Raw genomic sequence first — 25,060 nt, 5'->3', positions numbered from 1 at the left:
TCCCGTGGTGGCACAGGTTGCCCGTGTAGGATGTGAACAGAGCCCTGGCTGCTGACTCCCCGTGCCCTCGACGGTGGAAGGGACGTTCGCCCGGTAGCTGCCCCCTGGGAGAACCCGAGTCCTGGCTGGAGAGGCCTGTGGCCAAGCTCCCCCTGCGCTTGCTGGCCGTACCCTTGGCAGGATTTCCAGCCCTGGTAAAACAGGGCTTTCTCTGACCGCCCTGGGTGGGCACGGGGCTGTCACGGAGATGACCACAGGGGCGCTGGCACCTTACAGCAGAGAGAGCTAACTCCGCTGGATTTTATCAACGTTTTTTTTTATTTATTTATTTTTGAGACAGAGAGAGAGCATGAACGGGGGAGGGGCAGAGAGAGAGGGAGACACAGAATCGGAAACAGGCTCCAGGCTCTGAGCCATCTGCCCAGAGCCCAACGCGGGGCTCGAACTCACGGACCGCAAGATCGTGACCTGGCTGAAGTCGGACGCTTGACCTGGCTGAAGTCGGACGCTTAACCGACTGCGCCACCCAGGCGCCCCACTCAGCTGGATTTTAATAGTGAGAATTACTTAGCAGTCTCTCGTTTTGTATTTGTAACTTCTGTCAGAAGATCCGTGTTACCCCTCCTCTGTGCCACCATTTCTGCCATTGAGGTGGGTATTTGAAGGTGGTGTTGCTCCCGAGTCATTCGGGAGGGTTAGGGCCAGGTTTTGATTTGGTGGAGAGAGAATGGTCTAGCATCAGGAAACCTGAATCCATTTTTGGCTCAGCCGTTAATATTATTCCTGTGCTTGTGGGAAGGCCTCTCCTCTCTGGGCCTCTGTTTCCTCTTCTTTAATATGAGAGACTGGGATAGGATATCGTAAAAGCCTGTTAACAGTTTTGCAACTGATGATTCAGAGGTGGAACTGGGGATAACAGGATTGGGACCATGGCCAAGATCTTGGCGGTGGAAGAAAGAGTCCCAGGAGTCCCTCAGAGCCCCTTGTTTTTTCCTCTCCTCTCTCCTTCATTTCCATTTCATTTCTCTCCTTGCTTCCTGCCATCTGTCCTTTCTTCCACCTTTCCATCTGTCCATCCTTCCTTCCTTCTGTCTTTCCTTCTTTCTTTCCTTCCTTCCTGCCTTCCTCCCTCCCTCCCTTCCTTCTTTCCTTCTTCCCTTCCTTCCTTCCTTCCCTCCCTCCCTCCTTCCCTCCCTCCCTCCCTTCCTTCCTTCCTTTCCCACTCTTCCTCTCTTCCTTCTTACCATCTTTTCTGTCCTTCTCTTTTCCTTTTCTTTTTGGGATGCTACAGTTGATGAAGATGAAGAGCTTGACAAAGGTCACTCACTCGGTGAACCCCAAAATCTGCCAAGCAGCTCAGTGTGAACACCCAGTGAGCGGGGTTCCAGGGCGCGGGGGAAGCCTGAGACCTTGGCCTGCCTTGATCTTGTGGTCGGGTCGAGATTTCCATCTACCCAGCGCTGCACTCTTGTTTAGATCTTCAACTAACTTATCTAGATCTTAGCTGTGGTTTTTAAAGAATGATATTCCCATTCTCCTTTAAAGCAGCATTTAGTACTTTTTCCTGTAGTCAGTCTGAGCACGTCTGTGTGGGTGAAGCATGTGCCTTGACCATACGGCTAGACTACTGCATAAGGACCTTGAGTTCACAGACTGTGCTTTACACACAGTGCTGGGTACATGATGTGTCCTGATTTCACCTTTTTTCTTGCTGCTCCTGACATCTTCTCCAGAAACATTAGCTGGCTCTGTCCAGCCAGTGCTGGACGCTGGTCTGAGAGGTGGTTGATTACCCTGATCTACAGCTAGCCACCCATGTTTCAAAGAGCAAGTTCATGGAAACACAAGAGGAAGGAACAAGGGCGGACTGTCTTCTGTGTTCTCTCCTTTCTAACCCTTGCCCTTTTCTCCTCTCTTGCTATATCCAGTTAGCTGCTGTAATTAGGCCAGTGGGGCCTCGATGTGAGACCAGGCAAAACCTGTTTCTCTTCTGAAGAAGGGTAGTCAGGAAAGAGCTTTTGTAAACGGAGGCGTTTCTTATTTTGTACCGCACGCATAACACATTTAAAAATCGTTGACGGTTTAGGATAGCAGCTTGAGTCTGGAACATGAGGAGCTTTCTGGGTTTGCCTTGCTGTAACAGAAAGATCTGTGTACCGTATCTGACCTAACTGGCAGAAACCTCCAGGCTCTGAGCTGTCCGCACAGAGCCCCATGTGGGGCTCGAACTCAGGAACCGTGAGATCATGACCTGAGCGGAAGTCGGACGCTCCGCCGACTGAATTTCAGAAATATCACCATTTATCCCTCCTTCCCTCCTGGCCCGAAGCGACCACTAATCTACTTCTGTCCTGATGGGTTTGCCTCATCTGGATATTTCGTATAAAGAGAATAATGAAATACGTGGCATTTTGTCATTAAATATATAAATATATGCTGGCTTTTTTCACTCAGCACGTTTCAGAGCTTATCCACGTTACGTTGTACCACGTGTCAGCGTTTCATTTCTTTTTGTTGCCTGGATGGCATCCCACTGTACGGGTCTACCACCTTAAAAGGTGGTGGCTCTCCATTTATCAGTACATGGACATCTGAGTTGTTCCCACCTTTTGGCCATGACATTCGTATACAAGTTTTTGTGCGGACATAAGTCTTCGCTTTCTTGGGAAGATACCTAGGGGAGGAATTGCCGGGTCATACGGTAACTCTACGTTTAACCACGTGAAGAAATGCCAGACTGTTTTTCCGAAGGGCTACGCCATTTTACATTCCCACCAACAGTACCTGAGCGTTCCAGTTTCTCCAAATCCTGGCCAGTACTTGTTAGTGTGGGTTGTTTTATTGTTGTTGTTATTGTTGTTGTTGTTGCCATCCTACTGGATATGAAGCAGGATCTTGTTGTAGTTTGGATTTGAGTTTTGCTGATGGTTCATGATGTTGAGCATCTGTTTTTGTGCTTCTTAGCCACTGGTGTATCTTCTTTGGAGAAATGTCTATTCAGAGCCTTTTTCCAGGCTGTGAAAAAATAGCCTTTTTCTTTTTTCAAAATTTTTTTAATGTTTATTTTTGACAGAGAGAGAGACAGAGCATGAGGGGAGAGGGGCAGAGAGAGAGAGAGGGAGACACAGAATCCGAAGCAGGCTCCAGGCTCTGAGCTGTCCCCACAGAGCCCGACATGGGGCTTGAACTCATGGACCGTGAGATCATGACCTGAGCTGAAGTCGGACGCTCAACCGACTGAGCCATCCAGGCGCCCCCAAAATAGCCTTTTTCATTAGGCTATTTATCTTTATTAATGAGTTGTAAGAGTTCCTCAATTTTTTATTATATTAATAAATTTTATATAATTGTATTTAATATCACCTAGGCATAAAATATTGTGCTGTATGTTGTAGCTACATATATATGTCTAGGTTTTAACATATTCTAGATATGTATAAACATATTCTAGATATTCTAGATACAAATCCCTTATCAGATCTATAATTTGCAAATATTTTCTCTCATTCTGTGAGTTCTTTTCACTTTCTTGATAGTACTGTTTGAAGCACAAAAGTTTTAAATTTTGATGAAGCACAATTCATCTATTGTTTTTCTTTTGTTGCTTGTATTGTATGTAACAACCCAAGGCCAAAGCTGAGATCACGAAGATTTACCTCTGTGGCTCTTTTTAAGTTTTAAACTGTTAGTTTTAGCATTTAGGGCTTCGATCCATTTCAAGTTAATATCTGTGTATGGTGTGATGTAAAGTACCACCCCATTTCCTTGCGTGTGAAGTTACTTCACCATTTGTTGGAAAGCCCATGCTTTTCCCACTGAATGATCTTGGCACCCTTGCCAAAGCTCAATTGACTGTAGACTCTTTGTAGACTTATTTCTGGAGTCTTAGTTCTACTCCACTGATCTGTGTGTCTGTCCTTATGCCAGTATCACACTGTCTTAGTCACTGTCATTTATAGGCTTAGCAGTAACTTCTGAAATCGAGAAGTGAAAGTCTTCCGACTTTAGTCTTCTTTTTCAAGATTATTTTGGCTGCTCTGGATTCTTCGCAGTTTTGAAGTTTAGAATCAGCTTGTCAGGTTAGCTGGAATGCTGGTAGGGATTGCATGGAATCTGTAGAATAATTTGGGGAGCAGTGCCATCGTTTTTGAAAATTGAAATTCTAGTTAGTTAACAAACACTGTTGTCTTGGCTTTAGGAGAACCCAGTGGTTTATCTCTTACACATGACACCCAGTGTTTATCCTGGAAAGTGCCTCCTTAATGCCCATCACCCATTTAACCCATGCCCCTCCCCTCCAGCAACCCTAAGTTTGTTCTCTGTATTTAAGAGTCTCTTATGGTTTGCTTCCCTTTCTGTTTTCATCTTATTTTTCTTTCCCTTCCCCTATGTTCATTTGAGTTTCTCAAATTCCACATATGAGTGAAATCATATATCTTTTTCTGACTGACTTATTTTGCTTAGCATAATACTCTCTAGTTCCATCCACATTGTTGCAAATGGCAGGATTTCATTCTTTTTCATCGCCGAGTAATATTCCACTGAATATATATACACCACATCTTCTTTGTCCATTCATCAGTCAGGGACATTCAGGTTCTTTCCATACTTTGGCTCCATTTTAATATCAATCCACGAACATGGGATGCTTCAAAAATTTATTTGTATCTTTTAATTTCTTTCCACAATGTTTTTATAGTTTCAAAGTATAAGTTTTACGCTTCTTGTGCTAAACGTATTCCTGAGTACTTTGTTCTTTTTGATGCTGTTATAAATGGGAATTGTTTTCTTAATTTCATTTTCAGATTGTTCATTGCAAGTATGTGGAAATATAATTCATTTTTGTATGTTGATCTTGGATCCTGCAATCTTATTTACTGTTCTAATAGTTTTTTTTTTTTTTTTTTTAGTGAATTCCTTAGGATTTTCTAAATAGAAGAGTATGTCATCTGAAAACAAAATTTTACCTCTTCTTTTCAAATATGGGTGCCTTTTATTTTTTCTTCTTCTTGCCTAATTGTGCTGGCTAGGATATTGCATTATTTATGATAGCCATTGAGCCTCTAGTGCAATGTTGAATCGAAATAGTGACCTTGCCTTGCTCCTAATCTTAAGGGGAAAGCATCCAGTATTTCATCATTAGTATGACATTGGTTGTTGGTTGTTAGGTTTTGTTTTGTCTTGTTTTGTTTGTTTGTTTGTTTGTTTGTTTGTTTTTGCAGACGCCCTTAGCAGGTTGAGGAAGTTCTTTTCACTTGATCTTAGCCAAAAGGCCGAGAAGCGATAGAGGAAGTTCTTTTCTATTACCGCTTTGTTGAGTGTTTTTATCGTGAAAGGGGTTTGGCTTTTGTCAAATGCTTTTTCTGCATCTATTGAAATGATCTTGTGCCTTTTGTTTTTTATTCTACTGGTATGGTATATTAACGATGTTGATTTTTTTGGATATTAAACCAGTGTTGCATTCCTGGAACAAATCCCACTTAGTTATGATGTATAAGTCTCTTTATATATATTCAATGTGCTAGTGTTTTATTGAGGTTTTTTGGTGTCCACATTCACAAAAGATACTGAACTGTGGTTTCCTTGTGATATCTTTGGTTTCGGTATCAGGGTAACACTACCCTCGTCGAATGAATTGGGAAGTTTTCCCTTCTGTTTTAGAAAAGTTTTTTGAAGAGTTGGTGTTAGTTATTTAAATGTTTGATAAAATTCTCTTGCCATCTGGGCCTGGGCTTTTCTTTGTTGGTAATATTTTGGTTACTAATTCAATCTCTTTATTTACTATGGGTCTATTTGGGTGGTCTCTTTCTCGTTGAGTTAGTTTCTGTAGTACATGTCTTTGTAGGAACTTGTCCATTTCATGTTATCGAACTTACTGGCAAACAATTACAATGTTCCTTTATAATGCTTTTTATTTTAGTAATTTAGACGTTTAGTAATGCCTACTGTTTCATCTCTGATTTATTGATTTGTCTTCTCTTTTTCTTGTCTTGGTTTGTCTGTTTAAAGGTTTTCCAATTTGTTCATCTTTTCAAAGAACTAGCTCTCGGTTTCACGGATTTTGCTCTATTGTTTTTCTGTTCTTTATTTCGTTAATTTCTACTCTAATCTTCATTCTTTCCTCCCTTCTGCTCCCTTTCGATTTAGTCTCCTGTTCTTTCCCTAGAGTTCTAAGGTGGAAGAGTGGGTTATTGGTTTGAGATCTCTTACTCCTTTTTCAAGTTGTAGGCATGCAACTATAAATTTCCCTCAACACAGCTATAAATTTTAGCTCCATCCCATAAGTTTTGGAATGTGATGTCTTCATTTTCATTCATCTCAAGGTATTCTCTCATTTCCCTTTTGATTTCTTCTTTGCTTCGTTTGCTGGTTAGGAATGTGTTGTTTAATGTGTGCTCCTTCCAAGTTTCTTGCTGTTACTGATTTCTGTTTTCATTCCACAGTAGTTGGAGAACACGCTTTGTTTTATTCCTATCCTTTTATCCATGTTTTGTTCCATGGCCTAGCATACAATTTATCCTAGAGAATGTTTGCTGTGTACTTGAGAAGAATGTATATACTACTGTGATGGATCTCTTACAGGTGTCTGTTTGGTCTGGTTGGTTAGTAGTGTTGTTTGAGTCCTCTTTTTTATTTTCTGTCTAGTTGTTCTGCCATTATTGAAAGTGGGATATTGAGATTTTCAACTATGATTGTTGAGTTGTCTATTTCTGTCTTCGTTTCTGTCAGTTTTTGCCTCCTGTATTTTGGTACTCTGTTGTTAGTTGCATATGTTTATAATTATATCTTCCTGATACATTGACCCCATTCTTATTATAAAGTATCCTTCTTTATCTCTAGCAACATTTCTTGTTTTAGAGTATATTTTATCTAATATTAGTATAGCAACTTTGGCTTTCTTCTGGCTGCTCCAAAGCTCTGCTTCGAATTTGCAAAGGCTTTGATGGGCCCTATAAGTCAGTGTGGGAATTGCCTCCTCCTGCCCCACAATTTTTTTTTTTTTTTTGCTCGTATTTCAAATGAAATATTTTCCTGATCAACCGACTCTCCTTGGGCACTAAATATGGTCCACAATATGAAGGACCCGTGTGATATGAAGACTCCTGTGTCTAGAGGGAACCCTTTTCATGGGATTGGTTCATCCTCCTCACTTCATCCTCAATCAATTAAAATCACACCCTCCTTTAAAATAATGAGGCGTCCTCATGACCAGGAATTAGAGGTAAAGAAACTGAAATGAAAGGAAATTAGGAAAAATCTCCTAAAAATCATACAAATGAGAAGGTGCTCGGAAATAAGAGATTTACTTTTGAGCTCCTCTCCAACTCCGCAGAGCTTCCTTGAATTTTTTGAGTCATTTGCTTGCTCCGAACCCAGTGGAAGAACTCCCAGACGATGCCGGTGGGGATGGAGTGGAATGAGGACGGCATGCTGGGGCTTCTGTGTCTGTGTGCCTTAATGTGCCAGAGCGAGTACATATTTCAAAAGGAAAAACGAAAAACCCATTTAAAAAATAGATGTAACACAATTCAGAGCAGGGGTCCCTGTTTGATCTTTCTCTGTGTCCGAGCCCGCTTGTTGTCCTGAAGGATGTAGCCCAGATACTCGCATTGGATGAGAAAACCTCCTGTTCTGTGCCAGTTTCCTCTCATGGCTTTGAGCTCTGAGGGCTCAGAGAGGGGAGGGTGGCATGACCTCTGCCTGGCTGTGCGTCGGCGCGAGTCCCTGGTGACAGCATGTCTGCACTGCCAGAACACCGACAATCTTTGGAGCAGCTCTTCCTCACTCGACAACCAGCCAATTTGGCCTCAGGAAACCACTCTGCAGTGCTGGCGGGGTTTAAGAGTCATTTTTAATTTTGTGACAAAGACAAATGCGTCCTATGGGAGTTGTAAGTGGTTTTACTGGTGATATTAATGGAACCGTGACCTCTTCTGTATCTATGGTCCTACAAAACAAAAAATGTTTGTATTAGAATATGTCAGGCAAGTTCATTCTTGGCCCTTCCTTGAAGCAAATTGCAGAGGAAGTATATACTATTAATAAGCCCAGAGCATATTGTGTGCGTGTGTGTGCGCGCGCGTGTGTGTGTATCCGCAGTCATCAGCCGATTTGCAAACACAGTGGATTTTAATGCTGCTGTTGACTTGATACAAATGATGTGTCTTGCATTGTGTTGGGACGGACGCAATTCACTGAAGTTTTGAACAGAACCGTAGTGCGCCCAGAGCTGGTATGGGTATTGGCTTTTAAAGGCCAATAGCTGTAGTAAAATTCAAGCGTTTGGGCGACCCAACGTGACAAAAGGAAAGGAGAAATTCAAAGGCACGGTGAGTTTACCTCTTCTGTTTTCATCTGGGATTGGCATTCATTAGCCTAGAAATGACTGCACTGATGTTTACTGTTTCCTGCACAAACTTTTTATGCCAGGGCCCTTTGTTGAAAACTATTGCTTAAGGAGACAGCAAATTAAATGTGAAGGATCTACAGTTCAGTTACATGAATTAAACCATTTCCTGGTGTTTGTGTTTACCTTGGGACTCACAAAGAAGACAAAAATACAGACTCACGGGAGGAAGGAAAGGAATGATCAAATCCCAATAGTTTCTGGCTGAAAGTCTAGCTCAGCAACTTTATTTAGGGGAGGAATTTTGTGCTGATAAGTGAATCTTTGTCTCTGCATAATTAACTTTTCCTCCCTCCGTATGTCGCTACACCCACTGAGCTCTCCCGGTAGAAATATCATATTAACTGTGCAGTTAACGTCCCATTCTGTTGTGCAAAACTGAAATAAATCCAATGCAGAATTGATCGTTTTCCTCAAGTAAAAATGGACGCTGCTTTAGAATTCGAGACCTACCTTCAATAATTCAAAATGTTATTGTAAAATAACATACGCTCGTTCTAGACCGTCTGACAATCTATAAAAAGGTAAATAAGAAAATAATCTGTAAAGCCACTCCTCAAACATTTTAGTGTATTCATTTGTCTTTTTCCTATGCCACATATGAATGTGTATTTCTGCCTTGTATCGTTAAGATCACGGGTATAATTTGTGATTTTCGTATACCCTAACACCTGTCCCTAAGTTCAAATCTGTCGTAATAATAAGAAAAGCCACAGTTAGCACGCCTATACTGGTCACTGTCTGCCAGGTAAGTGTTCTTCATGTAACCCTCATAAGAACCCTTTGAAGTTCATTTTGCAGATGAAGGACAGAGGCTAAAATGATTGGCCTGTGTGCTCTTAACCACCATGATCTGTTGCTTCCCTCCGACTCAGCCTCGTAAGGGCCTTGTGCCCAGGCTTCCCCTCACCGCCCTGGCCCCTTGGTGATTGTCCTCTTCTCAGAACTGCTCCATTGCCAGACAGTAGGACACGGGGCACATCCTTTCCCAACTGAACGTCTGAGAATCAGCCTCAGTCTCTGAGGAGCGATTGCCAGATGCAGCCCTTCCTGAGCAGGGGAAGGGGGGAGGGGAGGGGGAATGCCAGCCCTGAGGGTGGGGACGGGGGGAGGAGGTCAGGAGGCCTCCAGGCCTGGCTCTGCTCACGTCACTTCACCTATTTACACCTCCGTCTTCTCATCTGTGAAAGGAGGGTTGTTGGGTAGCCCTTCATCCATTTTGTTCATTTGTTCTTTCTTTTGGTCGTTCGTTTGTTCAGTGCACGTCAGGCGGGGATGACCACGGTCTGTTTCTTCTCCTCTGGGAATTCTCCATCCAACGTGTAGCCAGAGAAGTAACCTGCCCGTTCAGCATCCAGTATTTGAAGTGGGAGAGCCCAGGGGAAAGCCAAGAGGGTGGGCTGGGCGGAGAAAGGGTGTAAGGAAGGGGCCGGCCCAGCACGCTTCCCAGAGGACAAGGAGGAATTATTTAGAAATCTAGGGCATGTGAGCTGGGCTGTGATAATAGGGTCTTTCTAGTATCTAGTGTGTACCAAATGATTCCATCTTAAGCAGGCTACAGCAGTATCATCTTTTTTGCAGGGGTTGGGGGATTAAAACTACAGGAATTTATTGTCTCACGTTCTAGAAACTAGAAGTTGAAGCCAAGGTCAGTTGAGGGCCACGCTACCTTGGACACTGGCAGGGGGACCCTCCCTGGCTTCTTCCTACCTTGTGGTTGCTGGTGATCCTTGGCCTCCCCTGACTTGCACCTGCGGCTCTCCAGTCTCTCCCTGGGTCTTCATGTGGCTTCTTCCTCCGACGTCTGTCAACGTAGGCCCATCTTCTTAGGGCCACCAGTCGCACCAGAGTAGGGGCCCGCCGTACGTAACTGATAATTTCATGGGCAGTGGTTCCATTTGACCCAAACGAGGTCACATGCTGGGGTCCTGGGGGTCAGGACTTCAACCTGGGGGGTTGGGGGGGGACACGGTTCTACCCACGACCACCTCATAGCCACCGGCTAGCCTAGGCGACCACTGCCTACTTCTTGATCTGTTTCTTTCCATTCTCCATTCGGCATCCCGAGTGAGCTTCCTAAAGTACAGCAAGCAGGTGGGGACCTAGTTGGGTCTTTCAGGCCCAGATGGAGAGAGTAGACACTGGGGTTCTTTCCATCTGAGTGTGTAAGGCTGGAGTCAAGGGCAGAAGATGGGAGCACAGCGACTCCTGAAGAGGTCATGAAATGGCAGCGGGCTCTTGAGGGCAAGGGCAAGGTAGACCGTGCAAATGTTGCTAAGACATATGATGCCTTTCTGGTCCCCAGAGGAACCACAGGGAAGCTGAACAGGTGGTTTGAATCCTCCTGGCCTCTGAGACTTGGCCAGGTGCCATACTTTTTAAGGGTGGTGTCTGGGTGATGGTTTAAAGCCTTTTCCAGTCCCTTTGCACGCACTGGCACACGTTATGCCATTCGGAGATATGTAGTGTGTGCCAAAGACCTCTGATGTGCCTGTGAAGTGAATGTGGTCTTCAACACTGCTTCTCCAACCTTTCCCCTTGTCCTAAGCAGCTCAGAGCTTCTCATTCATGATTAGTCTGCTGGGGATGGTCTTGAAGTCAGGCTTCTGTCATTCAAATGCGAATCCTGTCTCCAAGTCCGTACGTCTGCATTACCTCTATCTGCCGTCATCAGTGCTCCAAAGTCAACTGACCATCGCATCCAGGGCCCTTTGACTCCTTACAAAGGCTCCGGAGGGCGCTTCCTGAGGCACTTAGCGTAGCTGTGGCAAGAAGGTCACGCAGAACACTCTCCTCGCTTTTTCCCTGCACTTTCACGGTTTCTTTCCCATAGTGACCTAAACCCACCGCCGCCCCGCCCGTTTCACAATTGCATATCGGGGCATCAGGGGCAATCTGACCCCAGGCCAGGAACAGAAGAAGGAACCTGGTTCGCTATAGAAGCATTCTTTTCCTGGGCAAAAACAGAGGGCCAAATTCAGAGACGAGAATGTGTGAATTTATGGGTCACGTGGTGGGGGACCTTTGACATGACCATACTGTTTCACCAGCCATAATGTCTACACGTTCTTCATACAACCACTTATATATATGTTTTGTTTTGTTTTTTTTTGCATTTTCTTCTCATTCAGATACAGATAGACCTTTCTTAGAGATGCACAGTGAAATACCTGAAATTATATATATGACTGAAGGAAGGGAGGTCGTCATCCCCTGCCGGGTCACGTCACCTAACGTCACTGTTACTTTAAAAAAGGTAAAGCCGAGCAATGCTTCTCTCAGAATACCTTTACTGCAAATGAGCACGGTGAATTCGTCATTTTGTCGCTCTGGAATGGTTTTCTTACAGACATTGGGGCTGCTCAGTGGACTTTTCTGGAGTGCTAGACGTCCTACCCATGCATGTATTTAAATGAAATAAAATGATAACGTGGGCATAAATGTGTGTGAATATAATGAAAGAGCTAAAATTGTGGGAATGTTTCTATATTGCCACAAATCCAAATGTCTGCAGATGTGGGGGAAAAAACCCCAGTTCTCTTGCTTCTGTGAGTCAGTAGCTTGGCAGAGAGCGGTTAATCTAGATTTTTGCTGAGGATGGAACGATGAGACAAGTGCCTATGGAGCCACCACCTTTAGTTTGAGTCGCGAAGTTCCTGGTAACAACAAGCTTACCTCCTGCTGGGCATCCGAACTTAGCTGCTTAGGAAAAGGGAAAAGAGGGGGAGAGAAAGTTATGCTTGAGATTTTTTTTTTTTATTCTTTATACCGTGTTATAAATTATGCACGTGGAGGAGGACAAAGATTTGGAGTCGAATCTAATAGAGACAAGGACTAAAATGTGACATTCCGGCTAATTCATCGGCAATAAGAGTTTGGGAGTGGACTAGGGTTGAAAGTTGGACAAGAACTCCCCAGGTGGAAAGCTGTGGTGACTCCTAAGAGGTTTGAGCTTTAAAGGGGGAAGTTAAGGCTGTCCCAAGGCAGCACCCAGCACGACTGCTCACACTGTGGGTACTCAGAAGGTGTTTGGTGATGGTGGTAGTCGAGTTGGAAAAGTTCAGAGTGATTTTCGCTATCACTGTTGACCTTGAATCCTGGAGTATGATGGAAGCATCTTCTTCCCTTGCCTTCACTCTCCTACATTACTGATTTGATAGAAGCCCTCGATATAGTCCGTCGGTGACAGGTCTTGGCTTCCATTGTATCTGTGTGTCACCACCCATGTTGAAAAGCAGTATATTTCAGAGCTGGAAATGGCCAGAGGAGCTAACCCAACTGGTGGAAGGAAAAACTGAGGTTCTGGAGGAGTTGAAGACCCTCCCAGCGCAGGCCACAATGGCCATCGGAATCCGTATCTTGACTCCTCCTTCCACGCCCTTGCCACCTTTGCTAATGGTTTAGTTGGTACAGGAGAAAGGCCAGCGTGGTTAAGAGCAGAGCCCTGTGGCACGCTGCCTGGATTCTTACCACCCGACCACTTAACCTGCTGGGCAAACTGGCTAGTTATCAGAACTCCCTCCACCTCAGTTTCCTCACTGGAGAGATAGGAGTGATTACAGTAGCACCCGCCTCACGTGGGTGTCAGGAAGTAGCCGAGGTGATGCATTAAAAGTCCTTGGAACTGTTCCTGGCCCAAACTGAGCCCCCATTCAAGGGTATCTGTCTAACACTTTAATACTCAATGCTTGATTGATTATCCAGTGATATTTCTTATCAAGCATGGTATCCATTCCTCTTAGTTTGACATAATAATCGCTCTGTGATTAATATAGAACGTCTCTGTTTCGTGCAAGCCCCTTGCCTTTTTGCTCTAATGCAGATCGCTGGTCTGTTGTAAGAAACACTCCCAGATTCCCACGTGTACAAATTTGAGGAGGAAGTTTGTTTTCTCGGTTTTTCTACCTAAGATCTCTAATACACACAAGCAAGAGAGCAAGGCATAGTGTTCTAATAGGGGTTTGGGTTTGCCCCGTATATACTGGAACGAGTCTGCCTGTGTTGTCCTAAAGTTGTTCTAAGATCTCCACGCCCCCCGCCCCCCCGCTTCTCCTCTTAACCCTTTTAACTTGCTGTCCCCTCCCTCTCCTCTCCCCATGGCCAGCGGTGGCAGAGCCAAGGTCACCTGAAGACAGCCTCCCATACAGTCCTTTCTTTCGAGGCCGCTCATCCTCCTGTCCCTTTACGACACACATAGCCACCACCGTAGCTGATGAGCTCTTGTCACCTCTGAACAAAGTTTCTTTGTCAATGGAATACTATTAGTGGCGGTAAGGGTAGATGAGAGTAAGAGAAACTTAGTCGAAAACCTTGAAGGAGACTTCAGTGTATTTTTCAGTTGGGCTGAGGAAGTCCATCAGCAAACCTTCCTTTTACGTTCAGCACATGCTTGTGTTCGGCTACGCTGTTTTAGTTTTATTTATTGGACAGAGAGAGCGAGCGAGCCCGAGTAGGGGAGGAGCAGAGAGAGGGAGAGGGAGAGAGAGCATCCCAAGCAAGCCCGGCACTGTCAGCACGGAGCGCGACGCAGGGCTCAGACCCACGCACCGGGAGATCACGACCTGGGCCGAAACCCAGAGTCAGACGCTTAACCGACTGAGCCACCCAGGCGCCCCTGCGTTCACCTGCTGTTAAGGCATCAGAAATTTCGATCCCTGACTTCAATTTTCCTGAGCTTTTCCCTTCATCGTGTGCACCGAATTAGAGGAGAAGGTTCTTTCTCTTCCACCTGGCGTTCCTAAGTTTGCAGATGGAATCACGATTTACGGAAACACAAAGTGCATCCCTCACTTGCGTGCAGGTCTTCAGAAACAGGCTGCAGTTCCTCTCAGAGTTAAGAAACACAGACATAGACCAACACAGACGTGCTCTCGGAGACAGGGCACTGGTGACTTTTCACATAGGCATTTCTGCCATAGAGTCACAAATCCCGGCCAGATTAGCTCCTTCAGCAAGCAATATAAATAATTGATAAACAGAGGAGCGAACGCAAGGTGCACTTTCTTAAAAGAAGACAGAAAAGATCTGAAACTTCTTCAGGGCAGGTTAGCCTTTTCCTTTATAATCTGTTGTGGGAAGGTAGTCTGATTGTTTTTCCTTTTTTAGCGGGAGAGAAGTCACAGTGGTAGCCAGGGTGCTCTGCCTCTGAAATTGGGCTGGCGATCTGGCATCGGGGGAATTTGGCTGGACCACTCAGTATGCAGCAATGCCCCTTAGTAAAGCCTGACCTCGAGGCGGGTTGTTTATATCGCCGTCTTCAAAAATAAAGTCCTTGGCGTCCAGCAGAAGGCATAAGGGCCAATCAAATCATGGATTCCTTTCCTCCGTTTGGACTCACTGTGTTTGGGAATGCTTCTGAGAATTTGAGAGCACTTCATTCATGACAGCACTTTGCATCTGTTTGCAGCTGTGGCTGCTGTCCGTTTCATTGGCGTTTTCCCTCCCAGACGATAACCCCAGCGAGAGCCAAGTCAATGGTGTGCATCTCCAAGGACTTGGAATTATTTACGGTCCTCTTAGGACAGCCACCTCTTTACTAAGTCATGCAAAAATGGGAGGACAAGTTATGGTTTGTTAAAAGCTCCAGACGATGGGACTCGGGAGGGTAACCTGGCAGCCCCAGAGGAAAAATTCCTCAGTGGTTTCTCTACCGAATATCAGGCCAGCCTATTGCAAGGCTGATTCCCGGAGGCCAAGTGATAAGGGCTCCCACTGGAAGTCTGACGTGACAGCTGGGTCCGTCCTGGGTGGGTGCGGCTCGTCACTGAGGCTGATAACGAATTCTTATAATAATTACTATAATTTATCATCCTCGTGTGTTTCTTGCTACATGCGAAGAAAACGAAAAATCCAATTAGCACAAACTAGAGTTTTTACCTGTATCGTTTGCATTTTCGATGAAAATTATGTTTTCAGAAGCCATCGGTGAAGCCGTATTGCCACGGTGCTGGTGCGATTTTGTTCAAGCCCATCTCTTTCTTTTCAGTTTCCACATGATACTCTGATCCCTGATGGAAAACGAATAACCTGGGACAGCAGGAAGGGTTTCATAATAGCAAACGCCACATACAGAGAAATAGGGCTTCTGGCATGTGAAACAACAGTCAACGGACATCTGTACAAGACAAACTATCTTACCTACCGACAAAGTAAGTGGTGTTCCAGAGGCATGGACGTGAGCCAAAATGCTCCAGCGTGTATCTGCTTAATGAAACTTTGATTAAAAATTTTTTTTTAACGTGTATTTATTTTTGAGACAGAGAGCGAGCATGAACGGGGGAGGGTCAGAGAGAGAGGGAGACACAGAATCTGAAACAGGCTCCAGGCTCTGGGCTGTCAGCACAGAGCCCGACGCGGGGCTCGAACTCACGGGCCATGAGATCGTGACCTGAGCTGAAGTCGGACGCTTAACCGACTGAGCCACCCGGGCGCCCCTGAAACTTTGATTTAAAAAAAAAAAAAATCTCATTTCTTGTGCTTGCAGCCAATACAATCATAGATGCCCAAATAAGCACTCCAAGCCCAGTCAAGTTGCTACGAGGTCGCACTCTTACTCTCAACTGTACAACTACCACTGCCTTGAACACAAGAGTTCAAATGACCTGGAGTTATCCCGGTGAAGTGAGTGACGTTTTTTTCTATTTCTCCCGTAGGGCGATATTTATTTTTGGCGAGTGAAATGCCACTGCGTTTTTGAGGTGGGAAAAATCAGGATATTCCGACTCCTGTGGCAGTTGGAGTCAACAGGGAAGCTGTGGGTTTGCTGGGATGCTTTCCTGGTCTGACTTTTGGGAGTATGTGTGCACAGATACGGTCTTTTGATGTCTGGAGGTTTTGTTTTGAAGTGTCTAGGCTGGTATTTCTATCGCATGATTCCGGGTGGAAGAGGGGATTGTCTCATCCCTGGAAACTTTCTCTGGGGTTTAGAGATGAGAGAGAAATTTATCACTAGATGCCAGGCAGGGGCTGTCTTTTGTAAGAACAACAACAAAAAGTTGTTGTCAGCACATTAATTGAAGATACTGGCCGACAGTCAGGCACCTGATCGGAGCATGTTTGGAAAGGGGAGATATTACAGCCCAGCCGTCCCATACTCCATCTGTGAAGTGACAAAGGGGCAGTGCTGTCCTTCAGAAAAACGAGAAGAACAAAGGCCAAGTCGGGTTTCCTCATTCAAAGCAAACATCCTTGCAAACAATCGTCTGAAAATGTGTAGATGGGGAGTCTGTGATCAACGGTTAAGAAACTCGAACTGTCCCTGCGGCACCCACTTGCCGTGTGTTAGTATGATTGACGCGGCACAGCCCAAGCTCGGTGATGTTTCTGGGTTTTGGTAGAAATCAAATATCCTCAATAAACGCCAGGAGGGAAGAAACTCTTGCCGTGCTAGGGGCTCTACTCTCAGAGTGTGATGATACATCTGCTGACGGCCAGTTACCTTCTAAGATGGCGCTGTCTAGTAGAACTTTCTGTGATTGAAATATCTTTGCTGCCTAATATAGTAACCACTAGCCCCATATGACTAATGAGCACCTAGAATGTGGCTGGTGTGAGTAAGGAATTGGGTTTTTAAGCTTTATTTTATTTTTTCAAAATTTTTATGTCTTACTTTTTGAGAGAGAGAGAGAGAGAGAGAGAGAGAGAGAGAGAGAGAGAGAAGCAGCTCCAGGCTCTGAGCCCTGAGCACAGAGCCCGACATGGGACTCAAACTCAAAAACTGTGAGATCATGATTCTGAGCCACAGAAGTCAGACGCTCAGCTGATAGAGCCACCCAGGCGCCCCTTTTATTTTAATTTTGATAGCTAGGTGTGGCTGATGGCTGCAGTGTTAGACCAAAGCAGATATCTGAACCCCAGGATCAGCTGTTTTCCAAAGACAGAAACAATACCAATGTTATTCAACTTTGAGAAGGCAAGAGTTCTCTAAGGGAGAAGACAGAAGTAATACCTACAAAGACCAAGCAAGGGCTTCTCCGTAACTCTATTTAGGGGACCGACTGTCTGATTTTTGACGGCGGTGATTGCCATCTTCCTTCTGGTTTCTGCTGAGAAGGAAGACAGTGGCCTAACCGTGTGTCTGTTTCAACAGGGCAATGCAAGGACAGGTGGGTAGAAGTTTCTTAAACATGGCACAGACGAGTGCTAAGTTGAAGACCCAAAGACCAGTTCTGCACAGCTTCCAAAGTCTTTCTTTTCCATGCCTCCTCATGGGGAAGGATGGAGAGGGAGAAAAAACATATTATGTGTTATAAAATGTAATGCTAAAACACGGGGGCGGGGAAGGAACAATGAAAGGAAAAGGCAATGTGATCTCATCTTCTCAAAACCAGGAAGGAGTCATTGTGGCCAATTTACACCCGCTGAGCCCCGGGGCCTGCTCTTGGTGTTCAGTGAGGCAAACACGGGACAACATCCCACCGCTGCCACCGCCGGTGGGTAGGTGGCTTTGCACGTCCTCGGATCCATTTGGTGTGATTTGGCCGAAGTTGGAGAGCATCGCCCAAAGAGCGAGATCGCGAGGCCAGGACGGTTACAGCTTAGTGCGTGCAGCCAGGACTCGGGACTGTCTCCTTCATTTCTAAGAAGAGAGCAAAAGGAAACCCACGTGGTGGTCTATTCGAGAAGCAGTCATTACGCCAGGCACTAAAGATAACGATTGCCTGAGTTCGTGATGTCTACGCGCAGAGAACTGGTGACTGTTTAGAGGGCTGTGTGCTTAGAGGGAAGGCACTAGGTTGACACTCAGAAGGCCTGAGTTTCCAGCCCATCGTGGTCTCTGACACTTCAGTTTCTTCACCTGTCAAAGGGCAGCAAGGCTGCCCGTCTCCCTGGGTTGTTGGGAGAAACCGTTGAGAGAACGCACGTGAACGTCCGTCTGGAGAAAACGAAGTGCTAACAAATGTTACTGGGGCAGGTATTCGAAACGCATCGAGACAGAGAGAGAGTTTCCAAACATCTTGCCATTAGATGGGTTTGCTTCTCGGCATAAAATGTTGCTCTCCGTCATAACCTGAGAAATGCTGTACGCTTGTGCATGAACAAGACTGTTTCTACGTTTGTTATACATTTTCTTTCTAGGCAAAGAAGAGAGCTTCTATAAGGCAACGGATTGGCCGACGCAGTTCCGACGCTAATGTGTTCTACAGTGTTCTTATGATATACAATGTGCAGAACAGAGACAAAGGACTTTATACTTGTCATGTGAAGAGTGGCCCGTCATTCAAATCCGTTAACACGTCAGTGCACGTATATGGTAAGCAAATTCATCCTCGACTTTCTGATCATGGTGGGTTTGGGGCAGGCGCTATAAAAATGTACATTCTCTTTTGGCCAAGAGGCACCCTATCATGAGCGATACAGTTGGCTCCCCCTCCTAGCCTCTGCCAAAAAGCAAATCGCTTTAAGTGCTCTTTAAATTTAATATTTTCGAATTGGACAGAGGATCTTTTCCTTTCCAGTAAACTGTGGTTAATAATTCAGTAAGATCATGTTATAATCTCTATGAAATTCTTTTTCTCATCTTCCATATGAACAAACCAGAAAAACATGGACAGATTTTCCTTTATTCTCTGGGGGAAATCTCTCAGGTACCCCTAGGATTTAGGGAAATGAAAATGTGGTGTGATAAATTCCTTAGAATTGATGTGATTTTTTTATCCCTGGTTTTAGTCTCATGAAATCCTAATGTTGTCGCTTAATTCCAACAGGCAAATTCTGTAAAGAAAATACTTAAACCTCTTTAGAGTCCCTGAAAACCTTAGGGGCTAGAATCTTAGGAACTTAGGAACTTAGGGATTGGAATCTATGGAACAATGCTGCCAGTGGTCTTTGATATTCTTTTTCCTTTCATTTTTTTAATGTTTATTTTATTTTTGAGAGAGAAAGAGAGAGGGAGAGAGGGAGGGAGGGAGGGAGGGAGGGAGGCAGAGAAAGAGAGGGAGACAGAATCCGAAGCAGACTCCAGGCTCTGAGCTGTCAGCACAGAGCCTGACGCGGGGTTCGAACTCCCGAACCGCGAGGTCATGACCTGAGCCGAAGTCGGCCGCTTAACCGACTGAGCCACCCAGGCGCCCCTTTTGGGATTCTTTTGACTTTCTCCAGTCGGTTTTTGAAGTCAGATCGGTTATTTTCAGGTGCCCGAAGACTTTCTTCCATCATACTCACGTTGGGCAAGCAGGTTTTTAGAAGTCTCTGTACTCTTCTCTTACTGTGATGTGGATGTGTGAGGTGTTCTGCTTTCTGTTGCCTTGCCTCTGCTTTTCTGTTTTGTTTGCAGCCATTTGATGCGAAGTGTTTTCACCGGTTAGAGTGCTTCTAAATTATTTTATTCCTGGATCGATATTGGGGCCCATCGATAGGCTTGGTCAGCATTCAGTGCCATTGGGTCGTTGCTGGCAACCGTCCTTGAATGAGGCAGTGAGTTGGATTGTTTTTGTTCTGGTCAAGATAAACATAGTCTTTTCTAATCTATTTTATCACCTCTCCTTTCAAAGATAAAGCGTTCATCACTGTGAAACATCGAAAACAGCAAGTGTTGGAAACTGTTGCTGGCAAGCGGTCTTACAGGCTGTCTATGAAAGTGAAGGCATTTCCCTCGCCAGAAGTCCTGTGGTAGGACCATAATTATTTTCCTATCAGTTTAAGATATGCCGTGTTAAGTAGGAAGATGCGGGAGCCCAGTGACTTGAATTCCTGAAAAAAATAGCAAGATAATAAGTTCCCCAGACAGCGGTAGAAAGCAGAGAACTCTGTGGATTTCTGGGCCGGGAGGGAAGGAGGTAGACCGGGCCGGAGGGGAGGCGACACAGTGTGTCACAGGACAGAGCAAGGGATTAGGTGTTTCTGAGTTCTCAGTTCAGGATAGCCGTTCGCTCCCTGTGACTAAATTTCTGCAAGTCTAAGCCTCTCTATGATGTCAACGTCCTTTGAATGGAGTGTGTTGGGCAATGGATAGGAAGCATCTTGAATATGTAACATGCTCTAGTAACCCTGAAGAAGCAGGCCCTTGTAATGAGGATAATAATTCTTTTATTATCTGAAAATAATTCTTTTATACACAGCTGGGATGAAAGTTCCAGTCTTGTTTTAAAATTAAACAAACATTAATAGAGACAAGACTTATTCAGTTGCAGGGGTGGACGAATGGACCTACTTGAACTAATTAAGGGGTTTTTTTGGCTCGAAGTTTGCATATTCAGAAACTCCTGAAGCAGGTTTTTTTTTTTGTTTTTTGTTTTTTTTTAATGTTCGCACAACACCTGATGTAAAACAATGTAATCTGTTGATAATCTGCAGTCATTCTGTGAAATCATTTCTGAACCCCAGTATCTTTGGCCCAGACCGTTACATTTTAAACAAAGAGTCCGGTGTGAAACCGATTAGGAAAACAACCCAGACAATACAGAAGCGGTACCACCGCAGAATCACCTCCACCAGCCCTTACTTTGCTGGTGCATGATTGCAGGATTTGTTCTCCGTCTCCTCAAATAGTTAATAGGGAGTTAAAGAGAACGTTAAACTCTGCTTTGCCCCTCCATGCCGTCGCAGTAAGAGAGAGATTTCCGTTTGTTCTATGATGTACCCAAAGTCCAAAAGTCCATTTCCCATGAGTGTCCGTTATTCCCTAAGAGGAACTGAATCACTCTAGGCGATACATTCGCTCTTTCCAAAGGATCTGAGAGTATCCCCGCCTGTTAAACGGTGCTACTTTCTTCGGTAACTATGAAGCCAGGACTGAAAACACACACAGCCCATCTTCGAAACCACCGACTGGCTAATGGGAAATAAAAGTAAACTAAGATCGTAGTTGCAGTCGTAAAGTAGAGCATAGCCATTTGGACTGTCTTAGAACTGAGACTCTCTAGTGATGAGAATTTGCCTGCAGAACTTGCATGGATATGAACTATTGGCATCTACCTTTATGCGGAACACAGTAAACTAAGAGATTTTAAAATGCCCAGCTGAAGAACCGTGCAATGTAATGAAATCGTAGAATTTTTTAGAGTTAAGTCTTTGAGAAAGTCTAGAAAACTTGAAGAAACGTGATGTCCGACGGATGAGTTGGGTGCACAGCACAGGGTGGCATTCAGTCTCCCGACTCTCAGTTCTGTTTGCAATTGCAGGATGTCTAGGCGTTGATATATTTAAAGTAAAAAAAAAAAAAAAAAAAATTAAGTTTTGTACCTTTTGTTTGTGAGTTTTGTGCCTTAACTGTTCTCCCTCGGGGGAAAGATCTTGATAATCTTGGTTCCACTATAGTTTATGAAAGGGACAACTGGTGTGACCATTTATACAACTAATAAGAACTCCACATGAGACCACAATAGAAAAGTCTATTTTTATTTTTTATCTGGAGAAATGATCTAGTTGATCTGACTTACAATGGCCCTTGTGCTGCCGATGAAGCGTCGTGGAAAACTCTGAAAAACATCTGGAGGGGATCAGCCAGTGCTTCTGGGTTAATACTTAAGTCACATGGTGACCAGCAGCACCCCTGTGGGTACCTTAAACCATCACTTCTTCTTCCTTCCTTCTTCTTTCTTTCTTACTTCTTCCTCCTTGCCAATAAATGTGAAGTGTGTCTCAGTTTAGGTTTTTTTTTTTTTAAGTTTTTTCTTCATTTTTCTTCATTTCTGTAAGTAATCTCCACACCCAGCGTGGGGCTTGAACTCATGACCCTGAGATCAAGAGTCAGGCACCCTTCCAAGTGAGCCACCCCAGCGCTCTGTGTGTCTCAGCTTAAAAACCCTACCTGGTTTCCCTGGAAACTTAGTGTCTAAATTTTTTAAATGAACGTTGAGACGAACGTATGTATCACCTTGAGCTCACACACGTAAATGGCAGTGTTAAAGTGCTATCGGAGAGGCAGTGTGGAATGACTTCCTGATCATGCCCTTAACCGCAGGTTAAAAGATGGGTTCCCTGTGACCGAGAAATCGGCTCGCTATTTGGTTCTTGGCTACTCATTAATCATCAAAGACGTTGCTGCGGAAGATGCAGGGGATTACACAATCTTGCTGGCCATAAAGCAGTCAAATGTGTTTAAAAACCTTACCACCACCTTAATTGTAAATGGTAAGTTGACCGTTCACGCTTCCTTCTGGTTTCGGGGAGGGGTGAAGGTCAGGAAAACTTGTAAATCAAAAGTCGATATAACAACATCAAGTTAAACCAACTTTTTAAGTAATTATTTTATTTATTTCTTTTTAAATGTTTATTTTTGAGAGAGAGAGAGAGAGAGAGAGAGAGAGAGGAGCAGACAGAGGGAGACAGAGGCTTAGAGGCGGGCTCTGTGTGGTCAGTGCGGAGCCCGAGGTGGGGCTCAAACTCACCAGCTGTGAAATCATGACCTGAGCTGAAGTCGGATGCTGAACTGACTGAGCCACCCAGGCGCCCCTTTTAAGTAATGATTTTAAAAATCACATATGCCCCCATCAAAACGATTTCGTGTCTGCTTGTTATCTTCCATAAGCAATAAGTATTTTTGTTATAACTGTAGTCATGATGTCCATACCATGGAATCAATTCTTTACTGTTACCAAAGCGATTCTACTTTAAAAAAAAAAAAATAGCTGTAATGCCAACAAATACGTGTTTGTTTCTCTGACATCAAAACCAGTGGGAATGTGGTCCTTCAGGCTGTGGCCCGGGAGAAAGTCACCGTACAGCTCTTGACTTCTGTCCTGTTCATCTCCCTTCCAGTGAAACCCCAGATTTATGAAAAGGCCGTGTCGTCCTTTCCAGACCCGACCCTCTACCCCCTGGGCAGCAGACAGACCCTGACTTGTACCATTTATGGTATCCCTCAACCTACAGTCAGGTGGTTCTGGCGTCCCTGTCACCATAATCATTCCAAAGCAAGGTAAGGACAGTTTGTTTCCTAACTTTCAAGTGCTTGTTACACCTGGGCTCGCGATTCTTTAATGGACAGAGATGGAAGTTTGCAAACGGAATACGCAGCCATATTTGGCGCAAAGACTTTCCCTCCCGTGGGAAAAAGGGGGCAATATCTACTCTTCTTCCTTACTCAGTGCTAAGCATGTCATCATTTTTCTCTCTAGTTTATAGTTTGGGGAGCACAGGGACAGGTTATCTTCGCCTTTTTTGACACTCAGGTTTGAACTCCAGTCTCTTGTTTTCAACTGAGAATCCCTAGACTTTGGCCAATTCAGCTTCTTCGTGTTTTGTGAACGTTGGACATGATGGGAGACCTTCCCTGCGCTGATGATCGCTACCCGTGCTCTTCCATTCATCTGAAATGCGCTCCCACCCATTTGCTGCCCCCCCCCAGAAGTCCTTCCTTATCCCCCCAGGCTCAGTTCGTGTGTCAGCTTCTCTGCCACGAGCACTCCTAACTGCCTCATTCAGACCCCTTTCTCCCTCTTCAGCATGAACCACACCTCGTACACCATCGTGACTTTGCCAGGCTTGCGTACGTGTGTCGTTTCTCTTAACCACGAGCCGGCTGAGAGCTTCTCTGTGTCTTCAGGGCGTGGTGCACGTGAGTGATAGTCGACGCTCACCGTGTCTTTGCTGAACGTGAGTGATAGTCGACGCTCACCGTGTCTTTGCTGAACGGCACATCCCTCCCTTCTGGTCATTGTATGGCGTTTCCTTGCATCCTGTTGGTGACAGTCCTGCCTGCCCTTCACCCATTTTTGTTTAGTCTAGAGGGATGATGCTAAGGACAGTTGGTGGGAGCCGATTTGAAGAACAGGAATAGAATCGATACGTGCAACAAGAAGGTATTATTGAGACTGCCCAAGAATGATCGTCGTGCCATAATGTTTGTTTCACCCCACTTGCGGAGTGTTGGGGGAAATTGCTATTCAACAAAAACGAAAACAAAAACAAAATCGGCTTGCTAAAAAAATAAGAAAGACCCAATTCTAGCATAAACAGAAGTGGCTGTTTGGTTTTCTAGATTCTTCCTGCAATGTCAGCGTTTCTTCACCGTGTGTTTCAATCCTTTGTCTGACAGTGAAAGTTAGCTCATGAGCTCTAGGGTTCCGAAGAAGTGGCTATTGCCACACACGTCTGATTTCTCATCTGAATATCATTTCAATTTTCTAAGAACAGAAGTATGGAGAAGTTACTAAGCTCGAATATCTTCTTTACCACTGTGGATATTTAGCCCCAAACACAGTGAGATCTACTGAGATTTTGTATGATTTTGCTCATTTAGGGGTAGGCATACCTATTTGTGGATCCGTTCCCGTATTTGTGCTAACCTGACGTGCAAATATGTGAAAAATAACTAAGCTATTCAGAGAAAAGTATAAAGTTCAATGTTTGTAGAAAACATAGTTTTTTATAGATGTTTTTAATTTTTGTTTTGATAAGAATGGATCCAAAATTTCAGTTCTACTTAGGATAGACCTAGGAACTCTGAGAAAATAATTGTGTGGGAATATAATAGTATGAAGTTGGGTTTGAATAATGCTGTTAAAATGTGGTTTGGGAAGGGTGCCTGAATGACTCAGTCGGTGAAGCGTCAGACTCTAGATTTCGGCTCAGGTCATGATCTCACAGTTCATGAGTTTGAGCCCCACGTTGGGCTCTGCACTGGCAGTGTGAAGTTTGCTTGGGATTCTCTTTCTCTCTCCCTCTCTCTGCTCAGCTTGTGTTCTCTCTCTCTCTCTCTCTCTCTCTCTC

The 25,060-nt window shown here is 44.6% G+C and overlaps 1 protein-coding gene across 1 annotated transcript in view; it reads left to right on the top strand.

Moving 5' to 3' along the window:
• The window catches only part of FLT1 (fms related receptor tyrosine kinase 1), a 176,200-nt gene that overhangs the window by 39,678 nt on the left and 111,462 nt on the right, over positions 1-25,060 (top strand). The window contains exons 5-11 of the mRNA XM_045465730.1: positions 11,539-11,663; positions 15,393-15,555; positions 15,891-16,027; positions 18,485-18,659; positions 19,900-20,017; positions 22,311-22,480; positions 23,108-23,267. Of these exons, the coding sequence (XP_045321686.1) occupies positions 11,539-11,663; positions 15,393-15,555; positions 15,891-16,027; positions 18,485-18,659; positions 19,900-20,017; positions 22,311-22,480; positions 23,108-23,267 (1,048 nt within the window). The remainder of the gene's footprint in view (positions 1-11,538; positions 11,664-15,392; positions 15,556-15,890; positions 16,028-18,484; positions 18,660-19,899; positions 20,018-22,310; positions 22,481-23,107; positions 23,268-25,060) is intronic.

The sequence above is a fragment of the Leopardus geoffroyi genome, chromosome A1 (genome assembly GCF_018350155.1).
Source record: "Leopardus geoffroyi isolate Oge1 chromosome A1, O.geoffroyi_Oge1_pat1.0, whole genome shotgun sequence".
Lineage (NCBI taxonomy): Eukaryota > Metazoa > Chordata > Mammalia > Carnivora > Felidae > Leopardus > Leopardus geoffroyi.
The sequence above is the reverse complement of the archived record's forward strand: the minus strand, read 5'-3'. Positions and strand labels throughout refer to the sequence as shown.